General features: G+C 46.2%; 2 protein-coding genes across 5 annotated transcripts; both read left to right on the top strand.

Moving 5' to 3' along the window:
- Positions 1-368: 368 nt before the first annotated feature.
- On the top strand, positions 369-4,748 carry LOC136475603 (pentatricopeptide repeat-containing protein At2g17140-like). The gene is given in 5 exon segments (XM_066473122.1): positions 369-1,838; positions 1,840-2,987; positions 3,238-3,367; positions 3,500-3,863; positions 4,626-4,748. Coding segments are annotated over 3 exon segments (2,601 nt in total). The 5' UTR covers positions 369-515; the 3' UTR covers positions 3,500-3,863; positions 4,626-4,748.
- Positions 4,749-5,315: 567 nt separating this feature from the next.
- Positions 5,316-7,231, top strand: LOC136475604 (uncharacterized). Of its 4 annotated transcripts, none has more exons than XM_066473124.1 (5): positions 5,316-5,398; positions 5,478-5,566; positions 6,041-6,200; positions 6,322-6,484; positions 6,561-7,231. In XM_066473124.1, the coding sequence occupies exons 2-5, from the start codon at positions 5,500-5,502 to the stop codon at positions 6,984-6,986; spliced, it is 816 nt and encodes a 271-aa protein (XP_066329221.1). In that variant the 5' UTR covers positions 5,316-5,398; positions 5,478-5,499; the 3' UTR covers positions 6,987-7,231. The 4 variants fall into 4 exon arrangements, with proteins under 4 accessions (XP_066329221.1, XP_066329222.1, XP_066329223.1 ...); XM_066473125.1 differs by having other exon boundaries at positions 5,322-5,398; positions 5,496-5,706; XM_066473126.1 differs by having other exon boundaries at positions 5,356-5,398; positions 5,506-5,706.
- The last annotated feature ends 13,396 nt before the right edge of the window (positions 7,232-20,627 follow it).

Below are 20,627 nucleotides of genomic sequence, written 5' to 3'. Positions count from 1 at the left end.
CGCTATTTTCATGGCCATCTCTAGAAGGGATTGGCATTTTACAAGCTATTTGGTTTTACTGTTGGTAACGCAATGTAAATGATTTAAAGCTGCGAACGTTACTGGTGAGAGATACGATTGTACAAATTTTCTTTACATTTGTGTTGCTGTGGAACCAACCAAACAACAAGTTAGAGTGAAGTGAGGTGTGCTTGTCCGATCTTCATGCCTCATTTAATCCTGACCATTCATTCATTTCCCTTTCTTTCTCCCACCCCCTATATGCGGTATCCAAACGCCACCTGAAGACTTGAACATCTTCATCCGACTGATTAAGCACAAGCAGCCTGCCAGTACAAATGATAACCAAACGGGGAGGGGGAAAAAAAACTCGGAGCAAATCACTAACATTCCGGCCCCACCTAGCAGTGTCAGTGGACCGGGCCGTTGACCCCACCGCGCGCCCACCGGGCAGCCAGCCCGGGCCGGTTTAAACCTATCGGCCGCTGCGCACCCCCGCCGGCCGCCACCCTCCCATGTCCTCCTCCCCCTCCGCCGCCAACCTGCTCGCGCTCCTCCGCCGCAACGCCGCCTCCCCGGCAATCGCGCTCCGACTCTTCCTCCACCTCTCCTCCGCGGCCTGCCCTCCCCCGCCGCGCTCCACGTCGTTCCTCGCCCGCCTCGTCGCCGCGCACCCCGCCGCCGACGCGCTCCTCCCGCGCCTCCACCGCCACATCCTCTCCTTCCCTGACCCCTCCCCCCACCTCCTCGCGCTCCTCTCCTGCTCCGACGTCCTCCCGCTGCGCCTCGCCATCCCCGCCTTCCGCTCCCTCCGCGCGCTCGCGTCCGCGCCGCCGCCGCCCACCCCCGTCTACAACCGCCTCATTCTCGCCGCGCTCCGCGAGTCCCGCCTCGACCTTGTCGAGGCGCTCTACAAGGACCTGCTCCTCGCCGGCGCCCAGCCGGACGTCTTCACTCGCAACCTCCTGCTCCAGGCGCTCTGTGACGCTGGCCGCATGGAGCTTGCCCAGAGGGTGTTCGACGCAATGCCCGCCAGGAATGAGTTCAGTTTTGGGATCCTGGCGCGAGGGTACTGCCGTGCGGGGGGGAGCATTGATGCTCTTAAGGTACTTGACGGAATGCCGAGCATGAACCTCGTGGTTTGCAACACGGTGGTCGCAGGGTTCTGCAAGGAGGGCCTGGTGGAGGAGGCTGAGAGGCTGGTGGAAAGGATGCGTGTGCAGGGGCTGGCACCAAACGTTGTCACGTTCAATGCGAGGATCTCTGCACTCTGCAAGGCTGGGCGGGTGCTGGACGCTTACAGGATATTCAAGGACATGCAGGAGGATTGGCAGCATGGGCTGCCAAGGCCTGATCAGGTGACTTTTGACGTAATGTTGAGTGGGTTCTGTGATGCTGGGTTTGTTGATGAGGCACAGGTTCTGGTGGATATTATGAGGTGTGGTGGTTTCCTGAGGAGGGTTGAAAGTTACAACCGCTGGTTGTCAGGGTTGGTGAGGAATGGGAGGGTCGGCGAAGCGCAGGAGCTTCTGAGAGAGATGGCGCATGAAGGAATCCAGCCTAACAGCTACACATACAATATTATCGTCTCTGGGTTGTGCAAGGAGGGCAAGGCTTTTGATGCGAGGAGAGTAGAGAATTTCATTAGGAGTGGTGTGATGTCCCCAGATGTTGTGACTTACACTAGTTTGCTTCATGCCTATTGCTCAAAGGGCAACATTGCTGCCGCCAACAGGATTCTTGATGAGATGGCACAGAAAGGGTGTGCACCAAATTCATTTACTTATAATGTTCTGCTGCAGAGTCTTTGGAGAGCTGGTAGGACCACGGAGGTAGAACAGGTTGTTAGAGAGGATGAGTGAGAAAGGATACAGTTTGGATACAGCAGGCTGCAATATCATTATTGATGGATTATGCAGGAATAGTAAATTAGATGTGGCTATGGGCATTGTTGATGGGATGTGGGAAGAAGGAAGCACAGCTCTTGGCCGACTGGGGAATTCATTCCTTAGTGTAGTTAGTGATTCTTCCATCAGCCAAAGATGTCTTCCTGATCGTATCACATATTCTATTTTGATAAGTGCATTGTGCAAAGAAGGCAGGTTTGATGAAGCCAAGAAGAAATTACTTGAGATGATAGCGAAAGATATTTCCCCTGATTCAGTTATATATGACACCTTTATTCACGGGTATTGTAAGCATGGAAGAACCTCTCTGGCTATTAAGGTTCTGAGGGACATGGAAAAGAAAGGTTGCAACCCAAACACAAGGACATACAACTTGTTGATTCGGGGATTTGAAGAAAAACATAAATCAGATGAAATCATGAAACTGATGAGTGAAATGAAGGAGAAAGGAATTTCTCCTAATGTGATGACCTACAATAGCTTGATAAAGTCCTTTTGTGAACGAGGAATGGTTAACAAGGCCATGCCTCTTTTGGATGAAATGCTAGAAAATGAATTAGTTCCTAATATAACTTCTTTTGACTTGTTGATCAAGGCTTTTTGCAAGATCACAGATTTCCCTTCAGCGCAGATGGTTTTTTATGCTGCTTTGAGAACATGTGGGCAGAAGGAAGTGCTCTATTGCTTAATGTGCACTGAACTCTCGACTTATGGTAAATGGATTGAAGCCAAGAACGTTCTAGAAATGGCACTTGAAATGAGGGTCTCTATCCAGAGTTTCCCGTATAAGCAGATAATTTCTGGGCTCTGTGAAGTTGGGGAGGTGGATCATGCACATAGCCTTCTCAAGTTGTTAATAGCTAAACGACATTTGTTTGATCCAGCAGCATTCATGCCAGTGATAGATGCATTAGGTGATAGGGGAAAGAAACAGGATGTTGATATGCTGTCAGCAAAAATGATGGAAATGGCTGACCGTAATGATGGTCTTGGAACTGATTCTGGTAGGATTACCCCTGGAAGCTGTAAGCATGAGCATGAAAGGAATGGTGAAAGTGATTGGCGTACTCTTTTGCACAGGTATCATCATGATCAACATTCTTTTGCTATGTTTTTGGGATTCTTCTTTTGTTTATTTGATTTTATGTTTCTGCAACACTTAGTGTATAACTTGCTGTTTCAAAATTTAAATAGGATACTAATGTCAAAGAATATATTATGAGAACTGACAAAGACAAACTATTCTAGCAAGAAAATTAGTTCTTCACTTTTTTCCTTTGTTTCGTGTACTTGAGCTTCTAATTACCTGACTACTATTTTTGATGTGCAGAGATGACAGTGCCCACACGATTATGAAAATTACAAAGAGAGTGAGGACAGGATGGGGTCAAAGAGGCAATGTATATGAGCATAAACAGCAACGGGGTGATGACTTTTATGTACTTGAGAACACTGGCTAAGTAAGTCACTCTTTACCCTGGACAATAGACATGCATGGAAATTCTTTGAGCTTTCTTGTAACTAGCTCGGGTTGGAAACTTCCGAATGGTTAGCTGATCATATGAAGTTAATCGGAACACATGTATGCTCAGTGTAATTTAGTGTCAGATAATGATACGGCGCCGGCGGGGAGGGGTGCGCAGGGGAGAGTAGAGGAGCAGCTGCGATTGCGAGGAGGAGCGCAGAGGGTAGCGAGGCCAGTCATGGGTCTCGGCGGTGGCAAGGTCAGGGTTCCCCGTCGCCACAGTCGAAGGAAACCCCACGCCCGTGCGGGAGTTTATGGAGATGAAGCCAAACCCAATCACCCACCACGAATTCAACTGGACGCCTGCGCTTATTTTGATGCTCCTTCATAGTGTCCTGAACCAGCAGCAACCTCTCGCGTATTTCAGCGAGGAAGACGTCACGGTCCTGAAGCTGTTGGTCGACCGCAACCACCTTGGCAGTACCTGGAGAGTAAGACACCAGATATACCCTTTTACACTCTGTAGTGTCAAAAAAGCATCATCTTGGACATTGACCTCTATCTCGGAAACATGGTTCTGGCCAACAATTATTTTTGCATTGTATTATAAGTTTATAACATCTACTGAATTGCACTACTATGAAACTATTTTCAAGAAAAAAGTACCCCCTCCATTCCAAATTATAAGACGTTTTGGCTTTTCTAGATACATAGACTTTGCTACTGCACTTAGATATACACCATGTCTAGATACATAGTTAAAACAATGCATCTAAAAAAACCAAAACATCTTATAATTTGAAACGGAGGGAAGTACTTTTATGTTTTTAGTATGGCTGATCTTAACATTCATAATGTTTCCTTAGTCGAAGTTATCATAATTTGGTTGTATGAAACATGAAAAGGTATGGTTCTGTACTGGGAGAGGGTACCATCTAGGCAGCGACGTTTGCAGTGATGATCGTTGTTTGGTTTATGGTTGTCTTCTCAAATCATTTGAGGATGATGTAATGATATAATCAGTTTCGATGAGTAAAATATACATGCCCTTGGCAAGTGTCTATGTAACTGCAGAGTCTGATTGAGTAAATTACATTATTTAATTACTATAAGTTGTTCTGAATAATCGACTGACATGCCGTGGATCTGTAATTTTATGATTGACTTGGAATGTCTGCTTATATGACAATAGTTTTGACAATATTGTTGCAGAGAATTGGATAACCATGTGGCATTTTTTTTTTATTGTACAGGTGTTATGTGATCGTATCAAACTGTTTAGTACTGAAGCGCTATAGTTCTGTGCTACCGTCTCAGACAGAGCTTTTGTTCTATCATGAATTCTTCATCACTGTTGGGAGCTCTGCTTGTATCTGGTAAGTTTATGGGCTATCTGGAATTCATCCTTCAGGAAAGAAGTGCACTGGTTGTTGGTACTCACTACTGAGTGCTGACTTGGCCAGTCAGCCACCATTTCACAAGTCAAAGATCATATTTCTCAAGTTATTTTAATTTTTTAGCATGTTAGTTTATGCATACTCGAAAACATTAGTGATTATGTTTGCATACATTTGGCACTTAGATCATCATTTATGTTTTATAATATTTTTCTAAAGCTTGATTTTTCATTGCTTTAGCGTTTGCATACCAAACTTTCACGTGTCATTTGAATTGAAACTAGGCTATATTTAGATTAGTCTTACCAGTTTAGGCCTCTATTGATAATCTGGCATTAAATCTCTGCGTGTCATTTGAATTTATGCTAGGCTATATGTAGATTAGTTTTGCCGGTTTAGGCCTCTATTGATCATCAGACATTAAATCTCTGCAGTATTCTGAAATGTGAATGGTTGCGCTTTTGAAAATGTACATAGAAAAGTTCCATCCATGCAGCCTAAGTTCATTGCGTCTGAACGATTCATTTCCTGCTCGTTGGTGTACAGAGATTCGCTGTAGAACTAAATGAAAGGATAAATGTTGTACAGAGCTGCACACCCCATTGATGTTGTGCCAGATCAGGAATTCGGTGAGTATCACTGACCTAATTTCAGGCGCCAGTAATTTTGTTTTGTATATTTTTTCCTTTCTTAGACTTTCATACCAAGTACGTGAGCTGTTGACAGGTAAATGCAGATAAATGGACTTACTGTGATGAAAAGTACAACTCACGATATTTACACCAGAAAGCAGCAGGGTAGGCACAGAGATATTTCTAGTGCTACTCTTTCCACTCTTTATAACTAGACTCGGTCTCCCTGGTGCCATCTACCCCAGTCCCAACCCAATCCACCGGATAAACTATAGGCTGCTTTGTTCACTTCCCTTTCTTGACAGGTACTGAACCTTATTCTGTGGTAGCTTGGCACGGTTTTCTGTGTTTTTGCCCACCAGCTACACACTGCTAGTCTTTCTTATCAATGAAGTCGGCATTAGGTGTACTACTACTTTAGTTCGATACTTGTGATCCATGCGGTAGCTTGTTAGTTTGTGAGAAATAAACAACTCAACTTCTCTAGGTCCTCTCCTCGTGGTATGGCTGCTAATGCCTCTGCCGCTTATTGCTGGGCTCAGATTCCAGGACCATCTAAAGACCACAAACCAACTTCTTTTCCACCTCCTACGACTTTTCTACAATTAGCTATGCTTACACGTGCTTGTTTGGCCGTAGGAGAAGCCTCAAGAAGGCAAAGGACGACGGCGAACGCGAGCTTGGCAGATTTGGGCATGAACATCGCTGGGCTCCCTTCTGACATCCTTGTGGAGGTGACGGCTAACATCGCGACAAGGTCTTCGACTCCCCTCAACGACATCGTCAACCTCAGGCGATCGTAAATCCCATTTCTGAATTCTGATCTTCTCTTTGGTTCTGTCTGCTTGGCTGCTGCCATTGCCATGAGAAATACAGTGACCTAACCTTGAGTTGGTGGGCCTGCGTGGCTGCGTGTGAAGGTGTAAGCTGTTCCGCGATGCGACGGCGGCGAGGGAGGTCGGGCGGTGCATGGCCGTTCAGAGAGAGTGGAGGCTGCACTGGTGGGATAAGACGAGGTTCCTGTCCGTGCTTGGGCGGTGCGCGGTGAGCGGCAACCCCGAGGCATCCTACATCCTTGGATTGGTAACGTTCGTAACACAAATTCAAGCAGAGAATCGCATCGGCAGCGTGTACTGAATGTTTGCTTCTCATCTGCCAGGAGCTGTTCTGCAACCGGAGGAGAAAAGCCAGCGGGCTCCGGCACCTCCGACGTGCCATGGAGCATGGCCACGCTGCTGCGGCCTACATGATCGGGATGATCACGTTGCACCAGTCGCGCTCGCCGGGCGGCACCGAGCAGGCGCTGGAACGCCTGGACCGGTTGTCTGCGTCTGCGTCCGTCGGCACCTGGACAAGGCGCAGGGTCGCCTCCGTTCGCAGGGAGGCCTTGTCGGTCATGCGAAGGCTGACGATGCGTCGGTGGAGGATGGCCGAGCCTCCGACGCCCTGCTCGAATCCGTGGTGCGGCAAGGCAGAGACGGGGTCGGTGGAGGCCTGGGACGACGGCGACGACGGGGAGAGGAGGTTTTGCAGCCGGACGTGTTGGTGGAAACACGAGTATTGTAAGTTCATCCAGAAGATTTGAGATAGTGTAGCAGGGATATTTAGGATGGAGAGAGTATTGTTATGAATGGTTCATTTTTTTTTTGTTCTTTCGATAATACATATGGTAATTTTTGGTGACATGCATTGTAACTTGGGGCCTGCTTGGTTCATGACTAAAATTTGTCATGCCAAAGATTTGGCAGCCAAAAAAGTTGGGCAAAAAAGGTTACTAAAGATTTGACAAATCAAATATAAGAAGTTGTCAAGTTTCGGTAGCCAACCAAATACTAGTCAAAATTATGGCTCGTTAAATTCTTAGCTTGGTAAATTTTGAAAACAGGCCCTTGCTCCTCAAAAGAAGGATAGAAAGGTCCGGAAGAGCGAGGGAAAGAGAGAGTCCATACTTGACACGCCGCACGCGTCCATGCTTGTAGTAGCCACCTAAAATGCCCTTTCAGAGGATTTTTTTTTTGAAAGGAAGAGTCACAGTAAGCTCTAGCCACTTAATTGGCTACCCAGGTGATGACAACTCTCCAACAACGAAGGTGCATTTTTTTTTTGGACCGTGAGCAGCTTGTGAAGACTTTAAGGGATGAAAACCCAATAAAGAAATTAGCACATTGGAGGATTAGACCCACAGTTGCAGAGATTGTAAACAACTCAGCTTCCCAGCCAACTGAATTTTGCAAGATTCCAAGACAATTAAACAAGAAGGCGCATAGACTAGCTAAATATGCTAGACAAAGTGTTTCTAGCTCTTGTACTTTTAGTTGTCAAAACCAGTCCCACGCTGGTAATTGTGAGGTGATACAAACACTACAGGACACCTCTTGGGAAGTTTTTCTTCAATCTCTGTAATATGTTGCTAAATGAATGAATAGGCTTATAAAAATAAGTTTTGCAGAGCCATCTTCAGAGCATCTCCACCTGATTTCTAATAATCTATCTCCAATATCTATGTATTGGGTAGCTGTGGGGGTATAACCCCAGGTATCCACGGCAATGGACATGGGCCGCACCACCAGGAGGTGTCTAGCCCATAAGATCATGACCTACGGTGCTCGGCTCTGGTTAGCGCGTACCGCAAGGCAATCAGAAGAATCTTGAAGATAGAGAATGATCTGTTCGGATATGATAGATATCGTATTCCTTATAAATACTTACCATATAGCTGAATAGATCTAGATCTAACCGACTTGTAACCTTACCCCCGGCTATATAAGGCGGGTAGGAGACCCCCTCAAAACACATGCAATATCATACGACAGCCAATACAAACCAACAGACCATAGGAGTAGGGTGTTACGTCGTGCAGACGGCCCGAACCTGTCTAACTCTTGTGTCTCTATTGCCTTCTTGTTCTTGATTACGCGCACCTCTGCCGATGTAACACATCTGGTGTTACGAGCTCGTTTAGCACTGAGATTACGGCCGGAGAACTAGATCTTCAAATAAGTGTCGCTAGTCAACTAGTCTCGGCGCTTAATAACTTTTAAATAATCTTGTGGACAAAAGTTGTTTAGGGCTTGTTTTGGAAAAGTATGAAGAAGGTGCTTAAAAATGCCTGATAGTTAATAAATAGCGAATAGCTTGTTTATTTGATTCAGTTTGGAAAACATTTTTTATAAACAAAAAATTGTTGAAAGTAAAATTTGCTAAATAATAAAACCTTAGAGATTTAGTAATGCTTGTACATGCATAAAGTTGTTTTAGAAAATGGATTTTTAGAAGTTAAAATAATATAAAATATAAACAGGAAAAATCATATCATCAGCAAGATATGAACATCGTGAATATGTTGGTATGCTTGTTCGGGTGTCAATGTGATGTTTGTTAGTTTAAAAATAAATATGAACGAAATAAAATAAAAATGAACGTGCCGCTGACCACTCATCTCACTTACCTCGCCGGTACCACGCGCGTGTTATGAGATAGGACCGAGCTTGCTGGCCTTGCTGGTTGCTTGCTATCCCTCCGTCTGTTGGTCTTGCCACGATTGCCTGTCGGTTGTCTCGTGCGCCTTTAAGCCGAGGCCGAGCTGCAACTGACGCTCGTTTCACCTACCCCTGCCGTAGCACATGCCGTGCTGTCCCTGCCTTCGCCTACTTTTTCTCTCTCACTCTCTCGGTGTCTGTCGCTGTCTACCTATCTTTCTCTGCTTGCTCCTACGTCGGGCCGCCGTCGTCGTGCCTCCTGCCGTCCGTCGCCGACACCTCGCGAGCGCGAGCCCCACGGCCCCTCGCTGGATCTGCTGCTCCATGGCGCTGCCCTCCCTAGCGCCTTCCCCGCCGCTGCGGTCGCGGCCTCTGCACGTCGTGCGCGTGGCCGACCGCTGCTAGCACCAGCGGCCGCTCCCGTCACCGGAGCCCGCCCTCGCCAGCCACCGCGCCCCGCAGCACCACCACCTCTATCCATCTCTCTCGTGCGCCTGCGTAGCCTTGGCCTGCTCCCCGCGCCCCGACCACACCGTGTGCTCCTGGCTCGTGCTTTCCACCGCCGAGCTCTGCACTGCCTCACTGCCCGGCTGTCGCGTGAGCTCCAGTCGTTGTGCAGCTGCCGCGTGCCCTCGCCATTGCCCCAGGAAGCACCTTCCCAGCCACGCCTTTCCCCGCCAGCTAGCCCCGATCAGCTATAAAAGCCGCAGTCGAGCAGAGCACTCGTCCACCATAGCTGCCCTTGTGCTCTCCCTTCCTTCTCCAAATTGGCCACGCTCAACTCATCCCCCTCTAATTGCTCGCACCCACGACTGCGCTAGGTCCTTAGCTAGCCTTCGGACGAAGCCTCGACGATATACGTCCACTAGTGCAGCCGTGCGTGGCCTCGCCATCGTCACGGTTGCCATCGGCGTCGAAGCTTGGCTCCTCCGTGGGCATGCTCTCCTCGTCCATCTCCTCCTTGTTTTTACCTCGTCTCGGAGCTACCTTGTTACCTTGCAACTTTCTGCTGCAACAGGTTCTCCGATGAAGCTTCGTACCACCGGGAACGATGGCGCTGCTCCGGTTCGTCGCCACCACCACGCCGACGCACGCGGGTAGCTCTCCTCGCAGCGTATCCGACCAAACCAACGCCTCAAGCAGTACCTAGGTGAGACCCTATTGCTTCTCCACCCCTTGAATCAATCTGTACCATGCTCGCCTCGTTGGAGCGCGTGCGCCACCACCGGCGAGCTGCCATCACCATGGTCACGGAACCCTAGCTCGTCTCTAACCTTCCTGTAACCTCTCCTAGGACTGCGTGGTCCCTGAGCGGGACTCGCGCACCTTCCGGCGACCCCTTCGCCGTCGTTGAGTCCTCCCCGGCCGGGCGTGACGGCCAGCCAGCACGCCAAGAGCTGCGCCCTGCTCTAGGAGATGTCGTGGACCAATTAGATGAGGAGGCAGATAGTTACAGGATCCTTTCTGTAAAACACGAGACTCATATGAATAGTATCACATAGTGTTGTTTACCTCAAGTTAAATAAGGGAAAAGCGTAGGGTCCTTTTTGCATAGTAGTGTGCCCTCTCTGGGCCTAGGCCGCGTGGGCCGCTGCCACGTGCGCGCCTGGTGGGCTGTCGGCCTCTGCTGGGCCGTCAGCCGAGCGCACCGCCTAGGCCGGCCTTGTGCTGCCCGCGGCCTGGGCTTTACCGTTGGGCTGGCATGCCTTAACCGGCTAGGCCTAATGCGGCCCGTGGTTCGTTTTTCTTTTTCTGCTAATTTTATTATTCTGTTTAAAATGATTGAAGTTTGTAAATCCGTAATAAATCAAATAAAAATCATAAAATGGTAAATCCAGTTTTATTGAACTCTGAATAAAAGTCTATACACATTGAACACATAAAATTATATGCTTAGTACAAGATAATTGTCTTAAAAAATTAATCTAGCGTTTGTTGTAATTAATTAAATTAGTTTCTTTAGTCCAAATGCTATGAAAATTTTATGGTAGGTTCATCATATGGTTAGATGTCCACTGTAATTTTTGTAGCTTCATAATAATGAAGTTGCTAAGATAGCAAATGAGCCCTAGTTTGAATATATAGTAAATCAAATAAATGAAATAAAGAAACACCTTGGAATTTTATAACTAAAACGCTTATTTAGAAATAACACCTTTCTTGACGATGTTGATGCGTAGATTAGTACATTAGTCATTAGAGCTAGCTTGTTAGTTCGTAGCACGCACTATGTTTTAAGAGTTGTTGTTTTCTTGTTAATTAACTGTTGCATCATCTCTACATAGCATTGCATACCATAATAGGGACGATGATGGATCGTGGAATCAACTAGAGTAGCTAAAAAGATAGTGTCAGGAGTTATGTTACAAAGATAGAATGCTAACTTTTGGTTATATTTTACCCAGGCAAGCCCCGGTGCACAACCCCTACTTTTCTACACTTTAAATTATACTTGTGCATTAAATTTTAAGGAGTTGAATGAAATCCACCTGCATATATATATATATATATATATATATATATATATATATATATATATATATATATATATATATATATATATATATATATATATATATATATATATATATATATCCTATGAGTCTTACTAGTATGACATGATCATATAGATTGCTATGCTACAGGACTCCGGTAGAAGTCGAGTGATTGCTTATCACTCGCGAGAGATATGAAATATATTATTGTTGTTACTATATTATTATCACTTGGAATATATATGTGAATGATAAATGGAGACCGGGCAGAGATATGGTTTGGATATTGGTGGGTGTAAGAGGTTGTGTCCTGCGGTCAACGGGGCATAGCTTGATTACACTGTATTCCGTGTCTGTGTTGGTTAAGGACTGGCCGTTGCATTGGGTTCTAGGCAGGTCATAGACTTATTATTCTGAATACATACTTGTGTATGGATGCGGAAAGACTTGTTACTCTCTTGTCATGGGGTTCAGCTCTTTTCGGACCGACTTTCAGAGTGGTTTTTGGGTGGAGGTCTTAGCACCGCACTGAGTCCGAGACTCAGGGGCGGGGGCTTGGAATCCAAGTTTGGACGGGGACCTGGACCCCATGACAGGAGGGGAGTGGGTTGGTCCTGCTTGTGCCTGGGGTACAAGCGGGGCGTGTGTTTCAGGGTACCTAGCTGGGCATATTGATTCACGAATCGCCGGTATTCCGGTACGACTTGTCTATAATCTAGCACCGTAGTAAGAATTGAAAGATGAAAGATGGTAAAATGATTCTGATTGCTTACCACTTGCTTGAAAGTAGCACAGGTGCTTACATAGAATGGTTAGTTAATGAACCAATATTGACTGCTAATAAAATTGAATATAAGGACACACTTTTAGTAATGCTCCTGCAGATGCAATAAATCCACAAGCGAGATAGCCTTACATATCCTTAGAGTCTTTTCTTTTCTCCTGTTGGGTAAGTCTTACTGAGTACAATTGAATACTCAGGGTTTTATTTCCCCTGTTGTAGGTGACAGGCGAATGCTAGAGCTGACTCTTGTGTGTGGATCCCTCCTAGTGGGCTCAGAGAGGGTTCCTTTACGCTGCGATCATAGTCTTTATTTATAACCCTAACTAAATGTTTTTATAAATAAAAGTTTTATAATCTGTTGTCATAGTTTATATATCAATGCTTCATCATGTCATGAATAGATATTTATTTTTACTGTAACTCTGATCATATGTTTATATTCCGCTGTTAAATTAAATTGTTCATAACTCTGATGTTGTATTAAAAGTGATGTAAGAAATGATTAATAACGATGTAAGCTTTATTCTCTCATTTGTGATCCTGATAGAAAAATATAGATTTTTGGGTTCTCCTATTGGGTCTGCCCGATGGAACTGTATAGTTTAGTGTCCTCTCTTGAGTACTTAGTGTCTAATGAAAGACGAGTACTCCTAGGAGGCATTAGATTAGGTGGTTCTACCACAGCCGATCAATCTACCTTCATGGGATACCCCTCGGAGGACTGCCGACGATATTCTGTCGACAGTTGGCGCGCCAGGTAGGGGGGTGTGCGTGTTGTTTCCATGACGAACAAGATGGTACACTTTTCAGGCTCTTCATCATCTCCAAAGCCCGGCCAGATCTTTACGGTCGAATCAATCTCTTAGGTCATCAATGCTGACGGAGATGGAGAGATCTTCAAGCCGGTGCAGATCGATTCTACGCCAACCACACCAACGTCTGCAACAGCAAATCCGATCTCAGAACCACCTCCAAGGTCGTCTTCACCAACAACTCGTCGTCTACTGCCCCGCTACTCGAGGAAGGTCGGCAACGACGATCTAATCGCATCCATTGATCAGGTCAGCCAGAAGCTCGCCGACTGCCTCTCCCTCATGGAATCAGCTCTAACCACTCTGGTTCGGCGCCGACCACCTTCCAGTTCTGATCTATCGAAAGCCAATCGGCAAATTCCAGGGGATACAGCCACCATCCGTCAGGATGCCCTAAGGAACAAATTCGCCAACCAGATAACGCCATACGCCAGCGGCCAAATGTTCTGTCTAAAGCTAAGTCACGCTTTAACATTTTTCTAAATATTCTCCAACCTTCATATATCTCCATGATATTTCTTCGAGCTATTTTCTCCATGTTTGTTCAACAAACTATTTTTTTATGTATACCATCTTAAAGATGACATACAACTAAGTCTAAGGTAAATCCCCGAACAATCATGTTGATGCTCGGATGTTCCTAGAGACGGCCCTGTTTCTGGCTTTTTCCTACACGTGCTCGAGCGCCTGCCCTCTGCGTTTGGGGTGGTCGGCAGCGCCTCCTTAGCGATGCCCTGCTCTTCCTACACACACAGGGGCTCCGCGCTCCGCGTTATGGTTAACAGGCTTGCTAGGGCAGGAGACTCAGCTACACACTAACTGGTCGGACGGTTTATATTAAATATAAATACATCTTCAGAATAACATTAAGTGTTCACACCAACTGGTCGTCGAGCTGCATACGCTATTTCAACACCATCGCTGATTCTTTTCCGGAGTTCATATATTTTATTTTTACATCATGTATTACCTGTTCTACATATTTGTATTGCAGGATCATTGTCCAGGTGGTCGGACCACCTGGTACTCGAACTTCTCTGCCGATCAACTGGCCGGACCGCTAGGTTTATGGACTTCATCGCCGACCAGTTGATCGGACTGTTCGCCGTTCACTTCTACTCGGCGCTCACTTTGCCGCCAACCAGTTGTTTGGGCTGCTCGGTGCTTGATTCTTCACCAACCAACTAGTCGGATTATCCGTCGCTTCATCGTCAGCTACGCTAGGGGCTCACCAGCTAAGCTGGGGACTCTACGATATTTGGATTGTTCATCGCTTCATCGTCAGCCATGCTGGGGGCTCGCCAGCTAAGCTAGGTACTCCTCAGCGTTCGGATTCTTCGTGCAAATGTCGTCAGCTAAGCTGGGGACTTCTCGGCGTTCGGATTCTTTGTACAAGCATGGCCAGCAAAGCTGGGGACTCCTAGCCATTCGGATTCTTCATTCAAGCGTTGCCGACTAAGCTGGAGACTCCTCATCGTTTGGATTCTTCGTGCAAACATCGCTAGCTAAGCTGGGGACTCCACGGCGTTTGGATTGTTCGTCGCTTCATCGTCAGCCACGCTGGGGGCTCGCCAGCTAAGCTGGGGACTCCTCGACGTTTGGATTCTTCGTGCAAGCGTTGCCAGCTAAGCTAGGGACTCCTCGGTGTTCGAATTCTTCGTGCAAGAGTCGTCAGCTAAGCTGAGGACTCCCTTGACGGTCGGATCTTGCTATGCCTTATTAGTGTGCTATCAACTTGCTCCATACTATTCAGATCAGGGTGTTGATCTTGGGTAGTACGTCTAGGGTCTTGATACGCACATGACAGATGACATTGACAATCTTTTAGACTTATTTTCTTTGACCCTGCTATAAGATTTATTTCTTCATCTTCCAGCAGGCTCGGGGACTAAGTGGCTACACTTCACCTGACGGTGAATGTAGTGCTCTTTTCTTGATTTACCCTCCTTATTGACTAAGTCATGGATGATTCCTCGTAAACGAAGTCTAAGTGGCTACACTTCGCCTGGAGAAATTTTCAATTTAATCTTGAGCCCCTTACATCTTTTCGGCAAGTCTTACTTAGCTAAGTCCGAGATCGATTAACCTGTTAAACTGGTCGGCTCCTACTTTCACCGCTCAAGTCACCGGTTACACTGGTCGGCTACGACTTTCACCGCTCACCGGTTACACTGGTCGGCTACGACTTTCACCGCTCAGGTCACCGGTTTAACTGGTCGGCTTCGACTTTCACTGCTCAAGTCACCGGTTTAACTGGTCGGTTTCGACTTTCACCGCCTAGGCCAACAGTTAAACTGGTCGGCTTCGACTTCCGCTGCTCGGATCACCAGTTAAATTGGTCGGCTTCACATCAAACTGGTCGGACCTGTTTAAGACGACGCTGCTCAAAGGATACAAGGCGCTCGGAGACTAGCTGTGGGGGGTATAACCCCAGGTACCCACAGCAATAGATATGGGCCGCACCACCAGGAGAGGTCTAGCCCATAAGGTCATGGCCTATGGTGCTCGGCTCTGGTCGGCGTGCACCGCAAGGCAATCAGAAGAATCTTAAAGATAGAGAAGGATCTATTCGGATATGATAGATATCGTATTCCTTGTAAATACTTACCATACAGCCGAATAGATCTAGATCTAACCGACTTGTAATCCTATCCCCGGCTATATAAGGCGCGCAGGGGGCCTCCTCAAAACACACGCAATATCATACGACAGTCAATATAAACCAATAGACCACAGGAGTAGGGTATTACGTCGTGCAGACGGCCCGAACCTATCTAACTCTTGTGTCTCTATTGTCTTCTTGTTCTTGATTACGCGCACCTCTACCGATCAATCTACCTTCGTGGGATACCCCTCGGAGGACTGTCGACGATATTCTATCGACAGTAGCATAATATTATTTTTATGGATAATGAAGTTGTTGACAGTACCTCAATGTATCTCGCCTGATACATATATGGATGGTGATCCCACGGGAACGTAGGAGAAAAGATGGATGAAAAGCAGTAATTGAAATGATTCCTATGGTATTAGGGGATGTAACTCTCCTTTTATTTGATGGAAATGAGAAAAAAAATTAGTGGCCGTTTGTATCCCTTCATTTTGGAGGAATTGAAATCTACATAATGGATTATGCTATTTGGCTTGAAATTTGTCATTTCATAACATTCTCAAGCTCACAAATAAGTCTATCTCAAATTCATAGGGTGGGGGATGGAAATGGATTCTATAGATCACTATGCTATAATTCTATTCTCCAACTTATAGCATACTCTTCCACTCACTTCTCTATAATAAAAATACAATATATGAGTATGTCCCTTGTATGCCTAACAATAAATATACAAATATATTCCATATATAACTATATTAGATTAATTAATCTATGCCTAAATTGTAATTATTAGAATGAATTCAATTCCCATTATCCAAACGGGCCCTTAGGAAAAATGAGGAAAATATTAGTGGCAAAAAAAAAGAGAATATATTTAGAGGGAGATGAGAAAAATATTAGCAACAAAAAAAAAGAGAGGTACTATAGAACTGTTGGAGAAAAAAAAACATAGTTGTCCTCGGAAGCTATCGAGGTACCGCTAGAGTTGCTCTAGCATCACGACCTAGTAGCTAGGGACTCGCAAACTCGCAAGAATACCGGCAAAAGCTAGAGATTGTCGTCCGTCTTAACAATTTTGTGAGTTTACACGAAGTTTTGTTTGTCTCCATTCTGATCTTGGTCACCAAATAACTTGTCCAACTTCTGCTTCGCTCAATTTCTGCAAGAATTGGCCGGACCTGGAGCTTTTTGGCGACAAGAGGCAGAAAGGAAAAGGATTTGTACTGCACCCGAGGAAAATAGGAGCAACTGTCTTCCAATCCGACTAGGACGCCGTCTCCCCACTGTCATCCGAGGAAAATAAGAACGTTGTGGCTAGTGGACGTGAACCACTGTCGTTTGCGTCTTGGGTCGGCCAGGGTGTGTGGACTCATCGGCCTTCCCCAGCTCAGCTGATGGATCTGCCTGCCTCCCTCCTACGGAGAAAATGATCAGATAAGGACAGATATCATCGATATTATATTTGTTTAGATGTTTGTTCGGATTCAGATTTAAATACGTATAGTATCAGCTATGTCGGATAGGATATAATTGGGTATCGACATCATAAATATGCGATTTGAGTATTCAAATACAGATACAGTATCGGATGTTGAATATCCGGATTTGGATACGAACAGATTCTAATTTCTCTAAACATATTCAGTCTCAAATACTGTCGCAAAATAACCGTAACGTTTTCACGCCTGCTCCCTCCTCCATCTGTCTCTGTGTATCGGGTGCGTAGGCTGTCCCTCTGCCTATGTACTGGCGCTGGCTACCCGTCCGGAGGCTTGGCCTCATCGACTGCGACTCGGGAGAGGTTGAAGCTAGCCGTAAACATGCTGCAACTGCCATGTCAGCAATTGCATTCAACAAGTAGTAAAAGCACTGTGTTTTGGTGATTAATAATTGTTTGGGTACCTTTGGTAAAGTATATGTTTTTTGCGTGTTTTTCATTTAGATCATGTATATTATTTGCCGCTACTTAAAAAAAATCTCTGGCCCCGCCACTATAGGCAGCTACATAAGCTAGCTTTAATATCTTCTTTCATGTTAGGCCAATAAAAGAGAAGATTGATTTGTGTTAAACGACAATGACCGCATTGTGGCCTCCAATGTCATTCCTGTGCAGAGCCAAACAAGACACAACTTGATGTGCCTCTTTATGAATGCCTAACTAGCTATTGTGGCATACTCAATGTATACCCTTTGGCCTTGTTTAGCTCATACCTCTAATATTTAGTCCCTATCACATCGTATGTTTGAACACATGCATGGAGTATTAAATATAGATTAAAAAATAACTAATTGTATAGATTGCGACTACTTTGCGAGACGAATTTTGCAAGCCTAATTAGGCCCTGATTTGACAATGTGGTGCTACAGTAAACATGTGTTAATAATAGATTAATTAGGCTTAATAAATTCTTCTCGCGGATTACTGAGGATTTGTGTAATTTGTTTTATCATTACTATTCAAACACTCCCATGTGACACCCGATGTGACACCCCTAAACTTTAGCCTCTCAATTTAAACACCACCTCGTTTGAGCATTGAAGAATGAGTTCAGTGGCGGAGTTCGCAGTCAATCCAACGAGGGGCCAGTTGCTACAGTATACAAGCAGTTAGCTTTTATCATGTTGTGGCATCACTGGTGATCAAGGGAGCATAAGGGCCAGTGACCTGTTACCGCAACTTGCTTGTTCGGTAGAAGGAATGCCAATTGTCACATAAGATCAAGAGTTCAAGACCGTGCAAGCTTAAGTATGATTCTAGTTCTAGATTTCTAAAATTGCTGCATGTTTGAACATCTAAATCAATCGAGTGAGCTGAACTCTTCAGAAACTTTTGTTGGGCAGGGGGGAGGGGGCCGGCGCCCAAGTTGGCCGATGGGTAGCTCCGCCAGTGGATGAGTTCACTGAGATATAACTAGATGTGAGCATTTTGCTGGCCGGGCCAGGCTAAAAAGGTGGATTATTTTGGGATGAAATAGTCCCTCCCATGACTATCTCATTGGACGAGTGGGGCCTCTTTTTGGGGTTGGGCCTATGCGGGCCGTCCGTGCACTTTATAGTGTCAAATAGCTAACATAATATCTCAAGCCGGGCTCACATCGAGAATTTTTTTTAGACAGTGAGATATGTGCCCAGGCCCTGTCCACTAAGGTCCGTGGGTGGGCCAAACCTAGCGGGCTCAAGCCGGGCTCAATTTGCTCTGGTCTAGATATAACCTTTCACTAATAATTTCCAACCACCCTGGTATGATAGTGGACACAACATGGAGGTCATTAGGTAGACTTGTCTAGAAAGATCATCAATACCTTGTTATCAGGTCTCTTTCTACCAATTATTCTGCATTGCAGGTCGTTAATTTAAGAAAATACTTGTGTTGCAGATCTTGATGTAGCTTTTGCTCTGCTAAATGAGTTAGACTTTTGTGGTTGGTGAGGAACTGAAGATGGTGAATTTTGTGCTGGTGAAAGGATGGGATGCCTAGGAGGCTTTGATCTAAGCTCTAAAAATCTAAAGCAACAACCTTGAACTATCCAAATCTATTCACCTTTTGCACGGTAATGACCTATAGGACTAAAAAAAATCACACTAAGGTGGTATTTAAATCCATGGAGTAAAGTTTAGGATGCCACGTCGGGTGTTACACGGGGTGTCGTATGGGGTGTTCGAATACTAATAAAAAAAATAAATTACATAATCCGTCAATAATCTACGAGACGAATTTATTAAGCCTAATTAATCCGTCATTAGCACATGTTTACTATAGCACCACATTGTCAAATCATGGACTAATTAGGCTTAAAAATTCGTCTCGCAAATTAGTCGCAATCTGTGCAATTAATTATTTTTTAGTCTATATTTAATACTCAATGCATGTGTCTAAACATCCAATGTGATAGGGTGTAAACTTTAGGGGATGAATTAATAAAGGCCTAAATCAAGTCCCAAAGGTTTAATATCAATTAATGATCCCTCAAAGTTGAAAAGAAAGGTAACTCAAGTCCGTTTCAGGTTTTTTTTACATTTTAAAATTAAGTTTAGAAAGCGCATTCGGCTGCTCTAGAAGTCATCCGCATAGGCCGCTTTTGAGCACTGTAGCAACATACCCCGCCCTCGAGTTCAAGTTCGAGTAAATTCGAAGTGCCGGCCGCATGAATCGCAACTGACCTCAACGGCTCCCATTCCACCAGTCGCCTTTGAACCGACCGCACCGCACCTACAAAAGAAGAGAAATGGCAGAAGCCAGTTTCAGAAGCAGAGTGCGTGCGTGCAACACTGCAACGGTGCAAGTGCATCGAGAGCTAGCGCGATCGATCCATGTCCCGCAACAAGCCGCCGCCGGCGCCCGCGCCGGCCGTGGCCGTGGCCGTGGCCTCCACGGGCTGCACCGGCCTCTGCCTCTCCCTCCTCCTCCGCGGCCCGCAGTCCACAGCAGCAGCTGGCGCTGCCGCTGCCGCTGCCGCGGAGAAACGCCGAGGCCGCGGAGAAGCTGCAGCTCCAGAAGGAGCAGGTCGACAGGTTGCGGCTGCAGCTCCTGGAGGAGGAAGGCGAGAGGCTGAGCAAGTTGCTCCTGGTCCTGGACCACGAAGGAGAGAAAGAGATGCCCGTGCTGCGGCTGGAGGACGGAGGCTACGTGCGCGAGGTCAGGTAGGCCGGGAGCCCGTGGCAGCGGCTGGCCGTGCAGGTGCCGCGGCCCGTCGTCCACGCCGACGCGGCGACCGCGTCCGAGGTGAGATCCATGCATGGAATTGGACGAATGCGTCTCGGCGTCTCCATGTCATTGAGATTCGAGACTGACATTCGCGCGCGCCGTCTCCGATCACCAGGTTCTTGACAAGATGGCAGCGATGGGGGCCGACAACCTGTGCAGGTACCTGATCCAGTCAATGCCGCTCAAGGACATCGCCGGCCAGGACAACCCCGGCGAGCCCGTTGTTAGAATAAACCCTGAGCACCCGCTAACTATATTTGGTAGCTTAGATTGATTAGTGGCTAAGCATGGCAGGCGACATGTCTTGGGTGTTGGGATGGCAACAACCGATTGTGGA

The sequence above is a fragment of the Miscanthus floridulus genome, chromosome 8, assembly GCF_019320115.1.
Source record: "Miscanthus floridulus cultivar M001 chromosome 8, ASM1932011v1, whole genome shotgun sequence".
Lineage (NCBI taxonomy): Eukaryota > Viridiplantae > Streptophyta > Magnoliopsida > Poales > Poaceae > Miscanthus > Miscanthus floridulus.
Note: the sequence above shows the minus strand (reverse complement) of the source record. Positions and strands in the feature narration are given on the sequence as shown.

Excerpts from the sequence above, each read along its gene's own strand:
- LOC136475604 (XM_066473123.1), top strand. The coding sequence starts at position 5,905 with ATGGCTGCTAATGCCTCTGCCGCTTATTGCTGGGCTCAGATTCCAGGA. Across the intron at positions 6,201-6,321 it reads ATCGTCAACCTCAGGCGATC|GTGTAAGCTGTTCCGCGATG; the intron begins GTAAATCCCATT and ends CTGCGTGTGAAG. Across the intron at positions 6,485-6,560 it reads CATCCTACATCCTTGGATTG|GAGCTGTTCTGCAACCGGAG; the intron begins GTAACGTTCGTA and ends CTCATCTGCCAG.